Source organism: Scyliorhinus canicula, chromosome 2 (assembly GCF_902713615.1).
Source record: "Scyliorhinus canicula chromosome 2, sScyCan1.1, whole genome shotgun sequence".
Taxonomy (NCBI): Eukaryota; Metazoa; Chordata; class Chondrichthyes; order Carcharhiniformes; family Scyliorhinidae; genus Scyliorhinus; species Scyliorhinus canicula.
The window spans coordinates 62,768,028-62,789,221 of NC_052147.1; the positions used below are offsets into that span (position 1 = coordinate 62,768,028).

The 21,194-nt window shown below is 49.7% G+C and overlaps 1 protein-coding gene across 6 annotated transcripts in view; it reads right to left on the minus strand.

The window, feature by feature from the left end:
- Positions 1-21,194, minus strand: part of LOC119954595 (F-box/WD repeat-containing protein 7-like) — a 233,011-nt gene that overhangs the window by 12,279 nt on the left and 199,538 nt on the right. For 4 of the 6 annotated variants that reach the window (XM_038779924.1, XM_038779919.1, XM_038779917.1 and 1 more), the window contains 3 exons: positions 18,646-18,770; positions 9,499-9,574; positions 5,889-6,004 (listed from right to left, as the gene is read on the minus strand). In XM_038779924.1, coding sequence (XP_038635852.1) covers positions 5,889-6,004; positions 9,499-9,574; positions 18,646-18,770 — 317 coding nt within the window. The remainder of the gene's footprint in view (positions 1-5,888; positions 6,005-9,498; positions 9,575-18,645; positions 18,771-21,194) is intronic. The other 2 variants (XR_005458278.1, XM_038779933.1) reach the window with 1 other exon arrangement.

Here is a 21,194-nt window from a genome sequence, read left to right on the forward strand (position 1 = left end):
CAGGATCAAGGAAATCAGCGCCCGCGACATAGTTGGTGGCAAAGCCCCCCCCCCTCCCATGCCTCGTTAAAGGTCCGGACCAACAGGGGGCCCAACAGGTCCAAATACTTTTTATAGAATTCCGCCGGAAACCCGTCCGGCCCCGGCGCCTTCCCCGACTGCATGCTCCCTATCCCTTTGACAACCTCCTCCAACTCGATCGGCGCCCCTAGTCCCTCCACCCGCTCCTCTTCCACCCTCGGGAAACGCAACCTGTCCAGGAAGCGCCCCATTCCACCCTCCTCCACCGGGGGCTCAGACCGGTACAGTTCCCCATAAAAGTCCCTGAAGACCCCATTGACCTCTACCGCCCTCCGCACCACCTTCCCAGCTCTATCCATCACTCCCCCAATCTCCCTGGCCGCGTCTCTCTTCCGGAGCTGGTGCGCCAGCATCCTGCTCGCCTTCTCCCCATGTTCATACACCGCCCCCTGTGCTTTCCTCCACTGGGCTTCCGCCTTTCTAGTCGTCAGTAGGTCAAATCTGGCCTGAAGGCTACGCCTCTCCCCCAGCAATCCCTCCTCTGGGGCCTCCGCATACCTCCTATCCACCTGCACCATCTCCCCTATCAGTCTTTCCCTTTCCCTCTGCTCCCCCCTCTCCCTATGGGTTCGGATGGAGATCAATTCCCCCCTCATCACCGCCTTCAATGCCTCCCAGACCATCCCCCCCGAACCTCCCCGTTATCATTAGCCTCGAGGTATCTCTCAATACACCCCCGGACCCTCCCGGCCACCTCCTCATCTGCCAGCAGCCCCACCTCCATGCGCCAGAGCGGACGTTGGTCCCTCTCTTCCCCCAGCCCGAGGTCCATCCAGTGCGGGGCATGATCCGAAATGGCAATGGCGGAGTATTCCACTTCCTCCACCCTCTACACCAGCCCCCTGCTCAGGACAAAAAAAATCTATCCTTGAGTAGGCCTTATATACATGGGAGAAAAACGAATATTCCCTGGCCCTTGGCCTCGCAAACCTCCAAGGGACCCCCCCCCCCCCCCCCAATCTGGTCCATAAATCCCCTCAGCACCTTAGCCGCCACCGACCTCCTACACGTCCGGGACTTGGATCGATCCAATGGGGGATCCAGCACAGTGTTAAAGTCTCCCCCCATGATCAGCCCCCCCCCCCCGCCTCCAGGTCTGGAATGCAGCCCAGCATACGCCGCATGAACCCCGCGTCGTCCCAATTTGGGGCATAAACATTCACCAACACTACCCGCTCCCCCTGCAGCTTGCCACTCACCATCACGTACCTCCCGCCACTGTCAGCCACCACCTTCAACGCCTCAAACGACACCTTCTTCCCCACCAGGATCGCCACCCCCTTCCTCTTCTCGTCCAGCCCTGAGTGGAATACCTGGCCCACCCACCCCTTTCTCAGCCGGACCTGGTCCACCACTCTCAGGTGTGTCTCCTGGAGCATGGCCACATCCGCCTTCAGCCCTTCAGGTGCACAACTACTCGGGCCCTCTTGACCGGCCCATTCAGCCCCCTCACATACCAGATTATCAGCCGGATCCGAGGGCTCCCTGCCCCCTTCCCCTGCCGGTTAGCCATACCCCCTCCCTTGCCCACCCCCGGCCAGCGTCCCACGCTCTGCCAGTTTCCCACGGCGGCACCTCCCCCCCTCCAGCACCCCCTGCGTCCTCCAGCTCCTTCCTGACCGTTTCAGCAGCAACCCGGTAACCCCCCCCCTTCAACAGCACTCCTGTGAGCCAGCTATCTTCTGCTGACCCCGGCGGCTCCCGCCCTACTTTCGGCTCCTCCCAATGTGGGACTGCCCCTCCTCCATAGTGCCCATCAACCAGTCCACCCTCCCCCGCTCCTGCGCGGGAGAAGAAGACCCCGCGCCCTCCCTCTCCCAGCACGGGGACCCCGCAGAAAGCCCGCGCTTTTGCCCTGCCGGGCCCCGCCTCCTCCAGGGCCACTCCCATTGTCAGTCCCCCCCACCAGCTCCCCAATCACCCCGTTTACCCCTCAGTCCAAACCCGTCCACCCAACTCCTGCTAGAAAACCCATAAAGAAAACACCCGTACGGCATCACCCCACCCACCCTACGGCCACCCCACCTCATACCCTAAACCCCGCAAATACACATACAGTATAAATAAATACAGTATTCTACAGTATCCCCCCTCCGGGGGACCCTCAGTTTGTGTCCAGTTTCTCGGCTTGCACGAAGGCCCACGCCTCCTCCGGGGAATCAAAATAGTGGTGCCGATCCTTGTAGGTGACCCACAGACGCGCCGGCTGCAGCATTCCAAATTTCACCTTCCGACTGTGGCGCACCGCCTTCGTCTGGTTAAACCCGGCCCTCCGCCTCGCCACCTCCGCACTCCAGTCCTGGAAGATCCGCACCTCCGTGTTCTCCCATTTGCTGCTCCGCTCCTTCTTGGCTCACCGGAGCACACACTCACGATCCACGAACCGGTGGAACCTCACCAACACCGCCCGCAGCGGTTCGTTCGGCTTGGGCCTCCTAGCCAGAATTCTGTGGGCCTCCTCCAACTCCAGGGGCCCCTGGAAGGACCCAGCCCCCATCAGCGTGTTCAGCATCATCACCACATAGGCCACTAGGTCCGACCCCTCCAGCCCCTCCGTGAGGCCCAGGATCCGTAAATTCTTCCTCCTCGACCGGTTGTCCAACTCCTCGAACCGCTCCTGCCATTTTTTATGGAGCGCCTCGTGCACCTCCACCTTCCCCACCACGGCCACGACCTCGTCCTCCCTCTCGGCGGCCTGCTGCTGCAGCTCCCGGATCGCAGCCCCCTGGGCCGTCTGGCTCTCCATCAGTTCCCTGTTGATTACCTTGATGGACTCCAGCAGCTCCACTTTCATCTCCTGGAAGCAGCGCAGCAGTGTCGTCTCAACCCACTTCTTCAACTCTTCAAAACTTTCGCCGGCCGCCATTTTGTCCTTCGGGTCCCGATTTTTCCCGGGTGTTTTCTCCTTCGATTCTCTCCCTGCCCCGCTCCTGGTCTCCACCATGGGACCTCTGGGGTGACTCCTGGCCTCTTCCCACGTCGGGATTCGCCTCACAAGCTCCGTTGGGGGCCTTTAAAAAAGCCCCAAAGTCCGTTTTTTCCGGGGGCCTCCGAACGTGCGGCTCAGCTGATCATTGCCGCTACCGGAAGTCTCGTAGAGGGAATAGATTCATGCTAGAAAGAAACAATTTGAGGTAGCACAGTGGCACAGTGGTTAGCATTGCTGCCTCACATGCCGAGGACCTGGGTTCGATCCCAGCCCTGGGTCACTGTCCGTGTGGAGTATCCACTACTCTATGGCTACTTTAAAATTTAAAAAAAGTAAAGGATCAATTTGTGATTGAAATAAAAAGTTCTTTAGACAAAGCATAAAAACTACTTAGAATGTATAGAATAGGACAGCATGGTAGCACAAGTGAATAGCAATGTGGGTTCACAGCGCCAGGGTCCCAGGTTTGATTTCCTGCTGGGTCACTGTCTGTGAGGAGTCTGATCGTTCTCCCCGTGTCTGCATGGGTTTCCACCGGGTGCTCCGGTTTCCTCCCACAGTCCAAAGATGTGCAGGTTAGGTGGATTGGCCATGATAAATTGCCCTTAGTGTCTAAAACGGTTAAGAGGGGTTATTGGGTTATGGGGATAGGGTGGAAGTGAGGGCTGAAGTGGGTCGGTGCAGACTCGATGGGCCGAATGGCCTCCTTCTGCACTGTATGCTCTATGTTCTAATAAGTGAGGCAAAGACCTTGGAACCATATTATTAAACAACTGGTTCAGAAACACATTGCTATGGGAAGCAAATGGTTTGTAAGGTCTTTCTCAGTTAATAAACTAAAATGGAATGTAAGTCACCTGTAACTATTTTGTGAATTTGCTGAGGATGATTTTGGACATTATAGCTAACTGAGCTATAACTTAGAAGAATTTCTGATTTCAAACAAGCTCTTCCATATCATTCACTTATATAAGTCACACCTTGCATGAGACATTGTGGTACTTGGATTATGATTTTTTTTTAAGTACTACAACATGAAACTTAGAAAACAGTGATAACACAAATTACAAAAAACAATTCACTGCAGCTAAAGCACTTCGTAGTGCGTAAGAATGCAATAAGGCAAGATATAAATTGAAGTTATTTCCTATTATATCATAAATCTTTGCGTGCATTTTTGCCTATATATTTTTAGGGTTATTGGTTCTTCATTTAAAGAAAAACATTGCAAATGCTGGAAATCTAAAATAAATAGGAGTCCGATATAACCCTTCTTCGGAGCAGTAGAAGTTGAATGTTGATAGCCAACATTGAGTTCAACAACTTAAGACCATGAACTTTGCCCTTCATTTTGAATTTTTTTCCACACCACTCCCCCAGTACCAATTTGTATCTTATTCTCATGTTTTTGCTTTCAGACAGCACTGACCCTTTTTTTGCTATTAACACATTCTGCTATTTTGTTTTGACTTTTATTTTGCTATTAACACCGGCTTTAGCCTTATAATTGCCACTCCCCTTGTTTTGTGTTCATGACCTCTTTACATTTAATCTCACCTGCCCTTTAACCTATCCCTGACTTTCTATTTTGTTCCACCAGCCCCTCTGCTTCTCTTTCCATAGATGCTGCCAGACCTGCTACGCTTTTCCAGGATTTTCTGTTATTATTGACTCTTGATTGTCCTCTTTAGTTCTCTTAGCACCACACAACACTCCTGGTTGCTGAAGACAGTTCTCAGCCTTTCATTAATTCTACTCTGAAAATGGCTGCTATAGAGTGGTATCAGCTCTCAAGATGATTCCTCTACTAACGTTCGCTCGGTCTGTCAAGTGTTATAGATTTTCAAATTTGTCACTAGCTCGATGGCACAGCTAGAGTGGTGACTTATCCATGTAAAACGTGAATCCACATGCTAACTCTGGTACCCCCGTTTGAAGTTAATGTTGAATGTGCATTATTTTTGAAATGTATAACAATTTAATTAATGGCAATCTTATTTCTGACTTTGTAGCACAGTGGTTAGCACTATTGCTTCACAGCGCCAGGGTCCCGGGTCGATTCCCTGATTGGGTCGCAGCCTGTGCAAAGTCTGCACATCCTCCCGTGTCTGCGTGGGTTTCCTCCCACAAATCCTGTTAGGTGAGTTGGACATTGTGAATTCTCCCTCTGTAGCGACTAAGGGATTTTCACAGTAACTTCTTTGCAGTGTTAATGTAAGCCTACTTGTGACACTAATAAAGAATATTATTATTTATTTTCTGAAAAGTTTGTCATTAGTTTTGTTGTAGATAATCTGTATTATAAGGGGCTGTTTAGCACACAGCTAAATTGCTGGCTTTGAAAGCAGACCAAGCTGGCCAGCAGCATGGTTCGATTCCTGTAACAGCCTCCCTGAACAGGCGCCGGAATGTGGCGACTAGGGGCTTTTCACAGTAACTTCATTTGAAGCCTACTCGTGACAATAAGCGATTTCCATTTTTTTTTAATGTATTTGTATCAGATTATCTTGTTAAAAAGGGTGTGTTTTAAAACATCTTGATTTTTAAAAAAATTTAGATTACCCAATTCTTTTTTTCCAATTATGGGGCAATTTAGTGTGGCCAATCCACATATGCTGTACATCTTTGGGTTTTAGGGATGACCCCACGCAGACACGGGGAGAATGTACAAGCTCCACACGGACAGTGACCTGGGGCCGGGATCGAACCTGGGTCCTCGGCGCAGTACTAACCATTGCGCCATCATGCCGCTCTAAAATATTTTGGTTTGATTGGCTTTAATTCAACCAAGTAAAGTTTATGAATTGTGTTGATCATAATCAATTAAAATGTGTATAGTTATATGTGCATCATGTAATGTACCAAAATCTATATTTACCGCTACATCCCAGACCAAAATCTTCTTTCTGTCACCTCCGCTGACGAGTCTATTTCCATACAGGTGTAGACACCTCACTACCCCAATGTGTTCTGCCATGGTAAAGAGACAATTTCCTGTGGAAAATCATTGATATTTCTTAGAGTACTTCACTCTCTATAGCACTAATGTAATATACTATTTATTATCAATTCCAAAAAACATTTAAAAAATAAATTTAGAGTACCCAATTAATTTTTTCCAATTAAGGGGCAATTTAGCGTGGCCAATCCACCTAGCCTGCACATCTTTGGGCTGTGGGGGCGAAACCCATGCAAACACGGGGAGAATGTGCAAACTCCACACAGACAGTGACCCAGAGCCGCGATCGAACCTGGGACCTCGGCGCTGTGAGGCATCAGGGCTAACCCACTGCGCCACCATGCTGCCCCTCAAAAAAACAATTTTGAACAGTTGTACATAACAATAATAATCTTTTATTGTCACAAGTATGAAATTACTGTCAAAAGCCCCTAGTCGCCACATTCCGGCGCCTGTTCGGGTAAGCTGGTACAGGCGCTGCTGGCCTTGTTCTACATTACAAACCAGCTGTCTAGCCCACTGAGCTAAACCAGCTAAACCACATTGATTCAAATACCAACTGTCGTACACTCTTGAACATATGTGCCCAGTAAATGCTTTCCTTTTTGGTGGTGAGAGGGGGGGAAGGAAGAAGTTGAAACTGGAGGATTGTACATTTTTTTGCTGGCATGGACTCGATTAGTTGAATAGCTTCCTTAATCCGCACTTGATAATACTTCATTTTTTAAGTTTTTGATTGTTTTCTATCATCTTTCTGGATCTCCGTCACACAAATAATCATGACAAAGACAGCAACCATGCAACTCCTTTAAGTGTACGTGGAAAACAATAATGCTTTTATCTCTGAACTCCAGGCTTTGCTTATGTCTTTGTTGTTCAGCATCCTACTTTTGCCCAATATGGTATCTGTATTTAACATAACCCAAGACAATGTTTCCTCGTTTTGGCTGACCAGGAAATGTTTGATATTTGGGGATGGGAAGTCCGATGTTATGTTTTCCACTTGGGGAAGTCTTGCAGCTCTTTATAAACTATAGAAACAAAGCAAAGAGTTCTCCAATCTCCAAGCATTAGTGAATTGTTTTAGCAAAGATGCCATATTCGCTAACTGTCAAAATGCAAAATGCTGGCATTAGAATATACTCCCTCTGTGTGGCAGTCAATTGTGAACTCATTTGCATCATGTTTATATGCCAGACAACTATGTAGCAGTTCTGGAAAACCCACAAGCCAGGGGCGGAATTCTCCCAATCGGCCCATGGCAGGTTTGGTGGTAGGCAGGCGTGGTGAATCTGGCAGGAGGCAAAAAAAATCAGAAACACACCGGAGTAAAATCGCATTGCAATTCTCCCAATGGCAGGTCACTCTTCCCGCTGGCAGGTGATGCAAATTCCATTTGCATTCATCTGCATCTCATGAATTGCAACTGGGGACCTGTGCAGCATTCCACAATCAGCAACACATTAATGCATTCAGGAGTTTCATGGGGATAAGGGCTACTCACTTAAACAGTGGCTCATGGCTCTGGTGCGTCACCCTCAGACTCCAGCTGAGGAAAGGTACAATGCTGCCTACACCACCACATGCTCCTTCACAGGATAGTCCATTGGACTGCTGAAGATGTAATTCAGCTGCTGAAGGACAACATGATTTTGATATTGCAGGAAGCTGATGAGATCATGAGCCCTGGCAGAGCTGATGAGATCATTTAAAAAAAAAATTAGAGTACCTAATTATTTTTTTCCAATTAAGGGGCAATTTGGCATGGCCAATTCACCTACCCTGCACATCTGTTTGGGTTGTGGGGGTGAGACCAAGCAGCCACTGGGATAATGTCCAAACTCCACATGGACAGTGACCCAGGGCCGGGATCGAACCTGGGACCTTGGTGCCGTGAGGCAGCAATGCTAGCCACTGAGCACCATACTTCCCTAAGATCATTAATCTGCTTCCTGCACTGGATGGCACTTGTGGGCATGTGACAGTCAAGCTGACCACCTGGGCAACAGCCTCATAGGCCGGAGCGGTAAGGTTGGTGTGCTTCTTGGTACTGTCCCTTGGGTAGAGCATATGCCGATGGGCCTGCAATCCCCGAATAAGGGTCTTGCGCTGAAAGCTGGTGCTGACTTCGTTTTGAGGTTGGTAGCCTTTTGCCTCTGGATTACGGACGTTGGAGGGTCTGGAGAAGACAAATGGGCTGCAGAGTGTGCTGGACTGATAAGTAAATATGACCTTCAAACCTGACAGCTAAGGGCAGGTGAGCGAATCAGCTGCCGGACCACCAGGAGTGTCAGAGGCAAACGCATGATTAATGAGCTTCCAAGTGCTGAATCTGGAGCAGGATCCCACTATTCTGGTCAGCAGGACAGGTGCCACCAGAGGCGCCTGCCACTGCACTTAGTCTCAAAATGGGAGAATTCCACCTTAAGTATAATCTTATTACAAATAAAAATATGGGAACGGGTTTGATTCCAACCTTGGGTCACTCCCATTGTGTGTTCGGGGGGGGAGGGGGGGTTGGAGTTTGCTTCAGGGGCCTTGGAGATTGGGACCCCATTTAAAAATGGCGTTCTGATCACTTGATCCAGTGTACAAAGCAGGGCTATGTGCGGCCTCGGCCGCGTGTTCCCCACTGAGGCCCCTTATACAATGCATTCTGCGGCACTGCAACCATGTGGTTAAACATGCTCGCTATGGGACTTTGTTCCCAATTAGGTAAATTGTGCCCTTAGTATCCAAAGATATGCAGGTTAGGTGGATTGGCCACGATTAATGCACGGGGTTACAGGGGTAGGGCAGAGGAATGGGCCTTGGCAGAGTGCTCTTACGAAATATCAGTGCAGACACGATGGGTTGAATCGCCTCCTGCATGTTGGGATTCTATCGATTCTAACTAATACCCATTGGGCTTTGAACACAGCGTGCATTACAGGATCTGCCTGCTAGTGACCTCTGACACTGACCACACAAATTTGTGGGATTGAGGAAGTAACATAATTTACCTGTGCCACTGCACATCTTAAGCATTTACCAAAGGACAGAAGCTTAAACTTTAACCTAGGGTCCCCTGGAGAAACGGAGTAAAACAGTTCTTCCAGCAAGTCTCTTATACATTTTTCTAAACCTTTGGTGGTCCACACCTTGATTCTTAGGTGGGTCCTCCATTCAACATTCAGTCTGTCTCAACCAGCATGCAAGCTTGCAAGTGTTCCGTTGGTCTCTAGACAAGGAAGTGGAAGGAAGCTCTTATGGAATTGAAATACCAGCATAACCGTGTTGGGCTAAATGCCTTCTTTTGTTGTAGGGTCTATGTAATTCTTTGACTTGCTTGGTATAGAGTGGAGTGATATAGTGGGAAGAAGGAATCCATTGATTATGTAATACATATCAATTGAGCATAGCTTTTCAAGTTATTTAAAGAGTAGCATAGATACAGTCCTATAAAAAAAACTGCAGGGAGTTATTTGTGGCATGAAGGAGGAAATGAACTTCCAAAATAAATTCATAATAAATTGTCTATTTTTCACACCTGTAAAGTCCCAGACTCGAATGGTGCTATCTGATGAACCAGAGCAGATTGTCTTCTCATTGAACATCAAACAGTACTGTAGAGAATACATTGAAGAATTACATTTAAAATTGTAAGACTAACTAGATATAAAATGCAGGTTATATTATTTTCTTTCAATAATGTAGGGTATAAATAAAAAGGCAAGAACAGAAGAGATCATAACATATCAAGTCAGTACAGAGACAGAGGAATGAAAGGAAAGAGGAATTTGAGTAGGACTTTTAGGAGTTGGGGATTGATAGAGAACAAACTTTTAAACAAGAGGCTAGAAGTGTGGAAAGAAATACGACGCTCCAAGGAGAAGGTACTGGACGAGTACTGGAGGAGAGGTAAGATATAGTGATGGACTCTCATTACCAGCATGACATTTTGGGCAGGGCATCTGGTGAAAAGTAGGGAAGCTTCTATGAGGGACAAGGTGTTGCCAGCTGGAAGTTAAGATTCTGTCAATACCATGATGCTAATGGAGTTATCCACAAAAAGGTTGTGATTGGTGAGGGTCTTGTTTACCAGTGAACCAAATTCTAGAGGGCAAGGTGGACAGGGCTTTGATTGATAATCAGCTGGCAGAGTCTGAGGAAGCAATATTGGATGGAATTAATGGACAGGATTGAAGCTGTGGAATTAGCCTCCAGTTGGTCTGCTGTACTTGGGTAACCTTTACAGAAATTCATAAAGTTGTTATTTCATAAAACTTTCATATATCTTCCTCCCTTTCAGATCCTCACTAAAATAACCTGTGCACTTAGTCTCTGCACTTTTTTTTATATCTGTTTAAATAACCTTTATGATTATGAGACTAGCAATTTTCTAATATAAAACGCATCAGATAATAGAGGGCTGTTCATAATTGTGAACCTTATTTAAAGTAAAAAGCAACTCTGTCAGGACAGACATAATATTTTATAATGGTAGTGGAGGAATTTCCCCCTGTTAAAATAAATGTCATGACATAGGATCAGGAATAGGCAGGTCATTTAGCCCCTCAAGTCTGTTCTGCCAATCGATGAAATCATGGCTGATATGTGACCTAACTCAATACACATGCCTTGGTACCTTTGGCTAACAAAAATTAGTTAGGTAAGATCAGATGTACTTTTGAAATACAGTGGGCTGGATTCGCCGCATCCCAACGCCGAAATCATGGCAGGCGCGGGGGTGGAGAATCCATTTTCCCGCACTGAATCGGGATCGGTGCCGGTTCCCTGATTCTGCGGGCCCCGAAAAGCAGCGTACCGTGCTGCCTCTGACCTACCTGGGGCCATTGTCAGAGGCCCGCTCCGCCATTCTCCGCCCCCAGCCGGCCGAAGTCGCGATCTAATGTGGTCCAGCTGGTCAGGATACCCGCGTGGCGGCTGCAGACTCAGTCCACGGCCGCCCTGGTCGGGGACGGGCCGATCGGAGGGCAGGGAGGGTCTTATAGGCGCTGGGAAATGTTTGTGCGAGTGTTGAGGGTCGGGCGAGCGGCCAATCGGGGGGGTTTATTTTTAGGATTCAGCTCCGCGGTCTAGTCTGCTATGGAGCACCACGCGGCCTCTGGAGTTGGTGGTATTCCCATTTGCTTGCTGTTCTTGCTCTTCTAGGTGACAGAAGTTGCAGGTTTGGAAGGTGCTGTCAAAGGAGAATTGCATTGGTGATCTTGTAGATGATACGCACTGCTGACACTGTGCATCGGCGGTAGAGGAAGTGAATACTTAAGGTGTTGGATGGGATGCCAGTCAAATGGGTTGATTTACCCTACATGGTGTTGAGCTTCTTGAATGTTGTGGGAGCTGTACTCACCAACCAGAGATAGTATGGAGCCAGTTGCACTAGAATACCAATCAAAAGTTTAGCATATGAATCATCGCTAAAAATGACTAGTTGCTTGTTCTTTGGGCCGCCAAAGGATGAGTCCATTACTGGAAAGACTTCCGGCTGCAGTATTCATGACCATATTTTCACACATATCTCGTAACTCGTAATTGGCAGAAACTTTACTGGTGTCCTAAGACCATTTTGCCAGGATTTTTCTTGAACAATCCTTTTGTCTTCCCTCGGTATTATTGTGGAAAGACTACGGGCTGGATTCTCCACTGGCGCGATTCTCTGTCGCGCCGGCAGCGCAACCACGTGCGGGGAGTTCCCGACGGTGTGGGGCTGCCCACAATAGGAAACCCCATTGGCCGGCAGGTGGGACAGAGAATCCTGCTGCCGGATGAGGCACGCCGCACCAGGAAACTGGTGCGCCGGGATAGAGAATCCCACCCTACATCTGGTTTCATGGTGAACAAAATGAAGATATTTCTGCCTTGGTTCCATTCCTTTGGCTACAATGTAAACAAATGCTTCACAGCTCCAGGGTCCCAGGTTCGATTCCCGGCTGGGTCGCTGTCTGTGCGGAGTCTGCACGTCCTCCCCGTGTGTGCGTGGGTTTCCTCCGGGTGCTCCGGTTTCCTCCCACAGTCCAAAGATGTGCGGGTTAGGTGGATTGGCCATGCTAAATTGCCCGTAGTGTCCTTAAAAAAAAGTAAGGTTAAGGGGGGGTTGTTGGGTTACGGGTATAGGGTGGATACATGGGTTTGAGTAGGGTGATCATTGCTCGGCACAACATCGAGGGCCGAAGGGCCTGTTCTGTGCTGTACTGTTCTATGTTCTATAACCCTGTAAAAGTCACCCGCCAAATGGAAGGTTTAAAATAGGACGTGGTATGTGCTTCTACCAGAGGAGAATTGCTACCAATTTACGTTCCCCCGAACACAAATCAGGAAGCAATTCAGTATTCCTCACCATGCAAATTTATGCATAGCGAGGAATAGGTGGGATTCTCGAGAGAATCCAGCTATCAGGTTGCTATTTTAAGCGGGCAACCCGGTGTCGAGGTCCCGTGGACAGCCAATCCCCTCCTGCCCCCACCACCATCACTGCCGCACCACAATACAAACAGAGGCAAGTGCTTTCCAATCACATGCTCGAGTGACTGGAATGCACTTACCTCTCTTTGATGTGGTTGATGTTCGTAAAATTGGGGTTTTTACCAGAGTCACTCACCCATGATGAGATATGAATGAACCAAGGCTGCAGCTGTTTTGTGGAAGCTGTCAATCACAACGCACTACTAGAAATGAATGAATGAGTGGCTTGCAGATATAGGATCTGAGGGGTTTAAACACAGGTCACAGCTGCTCTCTTTCCAGGATTGGACACATGGTGCCTCCAGGGAAGTGTTACAACTGTAATATGCATCACTGCCCATGCCTGGACTGCTCTCTGGCTTCAAGACAGGGGGTCTTTTTTCTGGGGGGTTTGTAGGGTGTCCCTCTAGTTAGGAGGTCCTGTGGAGGGTCTCCAGGTAGGGGGTCCCTGTGGGGGAGGGGGATCCCTCTGGTCAAGGGGTCTCTGTGGGGAATTCCTTCAGTTGGGGGACCCAGGAGGCGCTCTCCCTGTTAAGCAGTCCGGGGCGGGGGGCCTCCCTATTAAGGAGGTCGCAAAGGGGTCTCCCTGTTTAGGGTGTCCCCGGTTGGTCTCCTCCCAGTTTAGGGTGTCTCTGGGGGAGCTTTCGGGGGGGGGGGGGGGGGGGGGGGGGGGAGCTGGTAGAAGAAGAGTGGGAAGCTTGTGCATTGTGTGCTCTCGGATGGACTTTGGGGCCTTAATAGGTAACCCCACCGCATCAGGTTCAAGTTTGGTGATACCTGTAGTAATCCCGCCCACAGGACTCCCGGCCCAGGGGACCGGAGAGTCATGGAGGGCTGGAACATAGGGTGCCCAGCCCGTTAAATGGATGTAAATGGGTCATTAAGACCCATTTGCATTCATTTACATCCTCCCGCTGGTGCGCAGGCATGAACCCTGATCCTGCCGCCAGCGAGGTGGGTTAGAGCATCACAATCAAACCGGCGCTCACTGACACCCAGCGCTGAACCCAATTTTTTGATTTTCTGCCGCATCCGGGACCCGCTTCCGGCGGCAGGTGGGGAGAATCGAGGCACTGAGTTGTTTTGAAATGCATGCATCAGGACAGCTGTCAGGCAAGCATTTACTTCCATGATGTTGCATTGCTGCTGCTGCTTCCAACCAAACTGAGCATTGAGAAAGTGAAATTCTTTTTTGTTGATGGGATTGAACAAGGAAGTACAAATGACCTGGTGGATAAAATCCTTGGACCATAGGAAAAGTCCAAAATTGCAGTATCCTGCCATGACACTTCTGATTGTCCAGGGCAAAGTGGATAAAATGTATTTTTCTAGCATAATTGCACTCCTTTCTTATTTTATACTCCTGTACATAGCTGATATAGAGATCTTGTGGCACAGTGGGAGTGTCCCTGCCTCTCGGCCAGAGACTCTGGGGTCAAGTCCCTCTTCAGGACTTGATGGCCATGGAAGGTGTGTTCATAATACAGCCAAACAGGTTGATTATCAGCCTGTAAATTCTTCCAAGGTGCGTGATGGCAGGCGGTAAAAAGTGGGAGAGTTTCCTGGTCAGCCATACAGCAGCAGGCAACAGCAAACCACTTCAGTACTTTGCCAAGCTAATCATGAACCAATCCAATGGAGGGCCATAGTTGCCAATGCCCTTTTAGTATGAGAAGGAGGAGGGCAAGTGGGAGACAGGAAGACTGGTAGCACAAATTTTATGCAGGTGACTGGTCCAAAATAGTGTGGGATTCTCCGTGGGCTGTCTCCGGAATCAGGATACACGATTGGGCAGAGAATAGGTTCCGACGCTGAATTCACGGCTGGCGCGGTTTCACACCAAATCACAATTCTCCGGGGCCTCGACAGCAGCGTCAATGCATTCCAGAACATGCACAGTAAACACCGTTGCATATCATTAGCGGGCCCGACCTGGTATTCTCCGCCTGCAATGGGCCGAATTCTCGACGGCGCGGTTCACTTGTGCTTTTGAAAATTGTGAAATTAGCATTATGGTTGATGAGGAAGGACAGGGGGAGGTGCCACTGTGGGCTGCCGAGCCGGACACTGGCTGGGCTGACTGGGGTGGTGCCCTGCCAGGGCCGGGGGTGGGTGGGAGTGTGACAGGGGAAGAGGCCATGTGGCCGGGGTATACCCCCACAGGACTGGGGCAGTGTCCAGGCTCGGACAGCAATTGCCACGGCCTGCAAGGCAGCCATCTTGCTGGCTCCTGGTTCTGCAAAATAACAGCGGCTGTACGGGTGTCCCCCACCCCACATACACCCCAGCCTCCACTCTCTCAATCAACCACTCCCGCATCCCAGCCCCCATCCTACCCCCCCCCTCCCCCCCACCCCACACTCCACCCCCACACTCCACCCTCAACCTTCAACACGTAGGGACCTGTCCAGGATATCACAGAGCTCGGTGCACAGGTACATCCGCACTATCATGGAGGCCCTATATTCTTGGTCGGCACAATACATCCAATTCAATGTGGACCAAGCCCACCAGGAGGCCCGGGCAGTGAGGTTTAGGGCAGCAGGGTAGCATGGTGGTTAGCATAAATGCTTCACAGCTCCAGGGTCCCAGGTTCGATTCCCGGCTGGGTCACTGTCTGTGTGGAGTCTGCACGTCCTCCCCCTGTGTGCGTGGGTTGCCTCCGGGTGCTCCGGTTTCCTCCCACAGTCCAAAGATGTGCGGGTTAGGTGGATTGGCCATGCTAAATTGCCCGTAGTGTCCTAATAAAAGTAAGGTTAAGGGGGGGGTTGTTGGGTTGCGGGTATGGGGTGGATGCGTGGGTTTGAGTAGGGTGATCATGGCTCGGCACAACATTGAGGGCCGAAGGGCCTGTTCTGTGCTGTACTGTTCTATGTTCTATGTTTGCCGCCATCGCTGAGATGCCCCGGGCCCGGGGGTGACCGACGGGATGCATTGCCACCTCCGACACCTGCAGATGACAGGCCGCTCTACACAAATCGAAAGGTGTTCCACTCGATGAACGTGCAACTGATATGTGACCATCAGCTGCACATTATGCACATCTGTGCCTGATACCCGGGCAGAGTGCACGACACCTTCATCCTGGCTCAATCGACAATTCCTGACATGTTTGAAATGCCACCCCAGCAGGAGGGTTGGTTCCTGGGTGACAGGACTATCCACTGCTGTCGTGGCTGATGACACCTATTTGGAGGCCACAGACCAACGGTGAGACCAGCTACAACAACGCCGCAGCGTGATCGAGCAGTACTTCAGCATCTTTTTTTAAAAATCCTTTAAAAAAAATAAATTTAGAGTACCCAATTAATTTTTTCCAATTATGGGGCAATTTAGCGTGGCCAATCCACCTAACCTGCATATCTTTGGGTTGTGGGGGGCGAAACGCACGCAAACACGGGGAGAATGTGCAAACTCCACACGGACAGTGACCCAGAGCCGGGATCGAACCTGGGACCTCAGCGCCGTGAGGCAGCAGGGCTAACCCTCTGCGCCACCGTGCTGCCCTGTACTTCTAAAGGGAAGTTGCCAAGGTAGAGGTCAGCCGCGGATGGGGCCCCGTTGAATTGTGATTCCCCGTGACATGTGTATCAATCCACCCGCCACACGACCCCACACCATCCTCACCCCCATACCTCTTCCCCCCCCCCTCCCCCCCCCAGCCGCCCTCATCCCCACACCACCCCTACATTGAGGGGCCGCAGGTCCATTGGCTCCCCTCCAACTTTCTCATGTTCCCAGCAGTTATAGAACATAGAACAGTACAGCACAGAACAGGCCCTTCGGCCCTCAATGTTGTGCCAAGCCATGATCACCCTACTCAAACCCACGTATCCACCCTATACCCTTAACCCAACAACCCCCCCTTAACCTTACTTTTTAGGACACTACGGGTAATTTAGCATGGCCAATCCACCTAACCCGCACATCTTTGGACTGTGGGAGGAAACCGGAGCACCCGGAGGAAACCCACGCACACATGGGGAGGACGTGCAGACTCCACACAGACAGTGACCCAGCCGGGAATCGAACCTGGGACACTGGAGCTGTGAAGCATTGATGCTAACCACCATGCTACCCTGCTGCGGCCTTCTACGGGGGGAGGGGAGAAAATACACAGTGTTAGACAGTCGGACACATTGCAGCCCAGGAGGCGGGTAGCTGGTGGCCTTGGTGGCTGGGATGGATGCCAACGTGTGGTGCAGGCCGGGGATTCGGCTGCCCTCAAGGTGGGTGGGGGGGGGGGGTGTTAGGGGAGTGGGACAGTAGTCCGTGCCTGGGCACAGTGCTGCCTACTCAGCCTGGCCACTCTGAGGAGGTTGTGCAGTTTTTTCAGGCACTGCAGGTGGGTCTGGATGGTGACGGGTGGCGCTGACTGCCTTTTCCACCTGCACCCAGGCACGGCGAACGGCAGCCTCCTTCCAACCCCGGGTTACAGGCCTCTCCCCGACTCTCCTTCACCGCGTCCAGGAGGGTCTCCAGCTCAGCGTCCGTGAAACACTCTCCTTGCTGCCAGGAGTGTGGGGGGGGGGGGACTCCCAGCCAGGCTTCTGGGTGTTTGCTCTCTGAGCAGGGTGCTACCCTGGCACTCCCAGTTGGCACTGGAAGGGGCACTGCCAGGCTGGCATTTTGCCTGTGTCGGCGTGCGGGGGGCATGAGAGCCCTCTTAAAGGAACTGAGGCATTGGGGGGGTCCAGGGGTTGCGTTGGAGGTTTGAGAAATCGGGATGCCTTTGAAAAATGGCATTACAATCTCCTCCTGCAGTGAGGAGATCCGGCGAGCAGATCTCCTCAATGCAGGAAATGCGACTGAGTGCGTTCCCCCCTGTGCCACCAAAAAAAAAGAGGGTCGTTAGATAGCGGGGTAAATCCTCCGCTTGTAGTGCTGGATACGATCCCTCGATTTCCCCCCCAAGAACGGAATTGTTTTTTTTGGTTAGATCGCGCCCAATGAAAGACAATAGAATATTTCACATCATTACTAATTTATTTGAATGTACCTGCCCACCTTTGTACTGGTGCCCTTACCCATTTCCTCCTTTTAAATGCCCAAATCCAATCTAAAATGCCCATTTTGTAGACAGGATAATAAAAATAAATGAGTTAATGACTATATTAAACTAGAATTTGCAAACAGTATGCTAATATTACATGCTGTGATTTCACCTCATGAGTTCCTTTTGCACACTCGTTAAAGTTCAAGGAATGAAAGAGACTCCCTAACTAATAGTGTTTACAAATGTTCATATCTCTGGGGCAGGATTCTCCATTAGCCGATGTCGAAATCGGGGCGTGCGGTCGGACGGAGAATAGGTTCCGACGACAAAATCGCGGCAGGTGCTGGTTTGATGCCAAAGCACGATGCTCTGTCACCTCGAAAACGGCGTCAATGCTACGAACGCCGCCCATACTTTAAACACCGTTTGCATTCATTAGTGGATCCACCCGCAATTCTCAGCCTCCGATGGGCCGAGTTCCCGAGGGCGCGGTCCACGCATGATCTCAGAAATTGTGCACCTGGCGTGGTGGCTGCTGAAAGAGAGCGGGCATCTGGACACTGTCCAACACCGCCATACTTCGCCGACATTCGTGCTTCCGACGCCAAAATCGCGGTAGGTGCTGGTTTGATGCCAAAACACGATGCTCTGTCACCTTGAAAACGTTGTCAATGCTATACCGGTAGTGGAATCGGTGTAGGTGTGGTGCCGATTTTCCCGTTGTAAAGGTCCACGGATTCTTCGTTGGCGTCAACACTTAGTAGAGAATCCAGCACCTGGTCTTTAGTTTACAAACGTCTTAAACAAAGAACACCCTAAAATAGAATGGGTTGCTTCTGCAAGTCCTGGATGAAGTGGAGAGTAGAACAGAGGTAGGCCTGCACTCTTGCCCAGAGACTCCTACCCACATCTGTTGATCCACCAAACACAGCTGTTGGAAGTGTGGGATTGTGGAATCACCATTAAAACATAATTTTTAAATCTGATTAGTGTCATGCATTTTTCATACAAATGACCAGTTGATAGACAGCAGTATGCCTAAATTAAATTTTATACAACTAATAGCACATCAAACTTGTGCACCGCTAACTATTAACTGGCACTTTGTTACAATTTGTTTCATGGTTACATTATCTTTTACTGTCTTTAAATCTGGAAAGTTATTCTCTTCTCATATTTGCTTTCTGTCTCTGTCACCTTGTGCAAGCTACTTACCACATCCCCTGTGTGTCCTTGACACGTACACAGCAATTTTCCACTGTCTGTTGACCAGATAAGCACTAAGCAATCCCCTCCTCCACTCACCACATATTGGCAGTCAAACTGGCAGCAGTTCACCACTGTGGAGAGGAAAACGCACATTCTCAGTAAATATTATTACGATGCACTACATATTTTATTTTTGATTTTTTTAAAGAAGTTTTAATATTCAAGTGTCTGCTTTAGGAAGACAGCACAAATGAGACTATCAGAGGACTAAACTATACAAATAATTTTCACTCATATGGGGGCGACAGGGATCCCGTCTTTTTGGGAAGGCCCACTGCATCACTCAGGCACATAACAGGCCAGTGTTTCCCCAGGATCAAGGACCCTGGAAAGCAGGATTGATTACTTAACCTAGATAATATGTAGCTATTCCTCAAATAAGTTGATCGGTTGTCTGCAAGTGTGTTTTTTTAACTCCAATGACAAAAGGAAAGAATCCAATACCATAATCAATTCAAAAATATAAACTCGGCCCTGTGAAACACATTACATTGCCATTTTTAAACCAACAGTTGGTGAAAATTATAGGGTCTTTTCCGTCCTTGTTTTAGGGCTGAAAAAGGCAACATGTAAATGTAAATCTGCTCCATCACAGAAACACATGTGTGGGCAGCACGGTAGCATAGTGGTTAGTACTGTTGCTTCACAGCTCCAGGGTCCCAGGTTTGATTCCCGTCTTGGGTCACGGTCTGTGCGGAGTCTGCACATTCTCCCCATGTTTGCGTGGGTTTCCTCCAGGTACTCTGGTTTCCTCCCACAGTCCAAAGATATGCAGGTTAGGTGGATTGGCCATGCTAAATTGCCCTGAGAGTCCAAAAAAGGTTAGGTGAGGTTATGGGGAGAGGGTGGAGGTGTAGGTATAGGCTTAGGTGAGGTGCTCTTTCCAAGGTCTGGCGCAGACTCAATGGGCCGAATGGCCTCTTTCTGCACTGTAAATTCTATGATTCTACGAAAACATGTTTTCAGCATTGTTTTAAATCAGCAAATGGAAGTATGGTGACACCGTTACATTGTTTATAGCGGGTTTATCAGTGTACAAATCCCAAATGCTGCCACGTCACCACTTGGATTTCTTCATCAGATGTATTACTGATGTACAATATATGTTTTACAAACAATATTTTATAAATGGGCATAAAACATATCCAAAGGGGCGGCAGAGAAACAGAGTTTCACTCTATGCAGATGACCTGCTCTTCTACATTTCGAACCCACAAAGTAGCATGGACGGAATCATCGCGCTCCTGAAATTGTTTGGCGCTTTCTCAGGCTACAAACTCAACATGAGCAAAAGTGAGATCTTCCTGGTACACCCACAAGTAGGCAGCACTAACGGGACTGCCGTTTAAACGAGCCCAACGCAAATTCCACTACCTGGGGATCCAAATAGCCCATGACTGGAAAGGAATCCACAAATGGAACCTCACCAGTCTGACAGGAAGTAAAAAAGGACCTGCAAAGAAGGTACATACTCCCACTCTCCCTCGCGGGGAGAGTCCAGACGATCAAAATGAACGTACTGCCCAGGTACCTCTTCCTATTCAGACCCATCCCGATTTACATCCCCAAGGCCTTTTTCAAAGCTACCCCTCCCAAACCTACAATTCTACCACTGGGCGGTGACGGCCGAGCGAATAAGGGGATGGATCAAGGAGCCAGAAGCCGAATGGGTGCCCGCGGAGGAGGCCTCCTGCAGGGGGATCTCCCTTCGGGCCCTCGCCACGCCGGCACTTCCATCCCTACCCAAAAAACACTCCAGCACCCAGTGGTGATAGCCACCCTCCAGTCCTGGAACCAACTACGGCAGCAATTTGGCCTGACCAAAATGTCGGACAAAGCTCCCATCTGCAACAACTATAGGTTCACACCAGCGCTGACTGACGCCATCTTCAAAAGGTGGGGACAGGACGGAGGGACACTGACAGTCAGGGACCTATACACGGACGGCAGGATCGCAACAATGGACGAACTGACAGAGAAATTCTAGCTAGCCAGGGGGAATGAGCTAAGGTACCTGCAACTCAAAACTTCCTACGAAAGGAGACAAAGACATACCCACAACCGCCACAACAGACATTACTGGAAGAGTTACTGGACGCAAGCATATGAGAGAAAGGAAACTTTGGGGACAGGTATGACCGACTGGTAGAAGGGCCAACACTGTACTGGACGCAACAAGAATGAAATGGGAGGAGGACTTGGGGATCGAAATAGGGTGGGGACTCTGGAACGAAGCACTGCATAGGGTCAGGTTTGTGGGCGAGCCAGGCCAGGTTTGTGGGCGAGGAATACCGATCAAACGAGGCCAGTCAATGTGGCCAATACATGCCAACAGTGGAAGAAACCAACAGTCCACGTGCGCAAGGCTCAGCCTGATGCAACTAAAAGTGGTACATAGAGCCCACTTAACAAGAACCCGTATGAGTAGGTTCTTCCCGAAGGTGGAGGGTAGATGTGAACGGTGCCAAGGAGGCCCGGCAAACCACGCCCACATG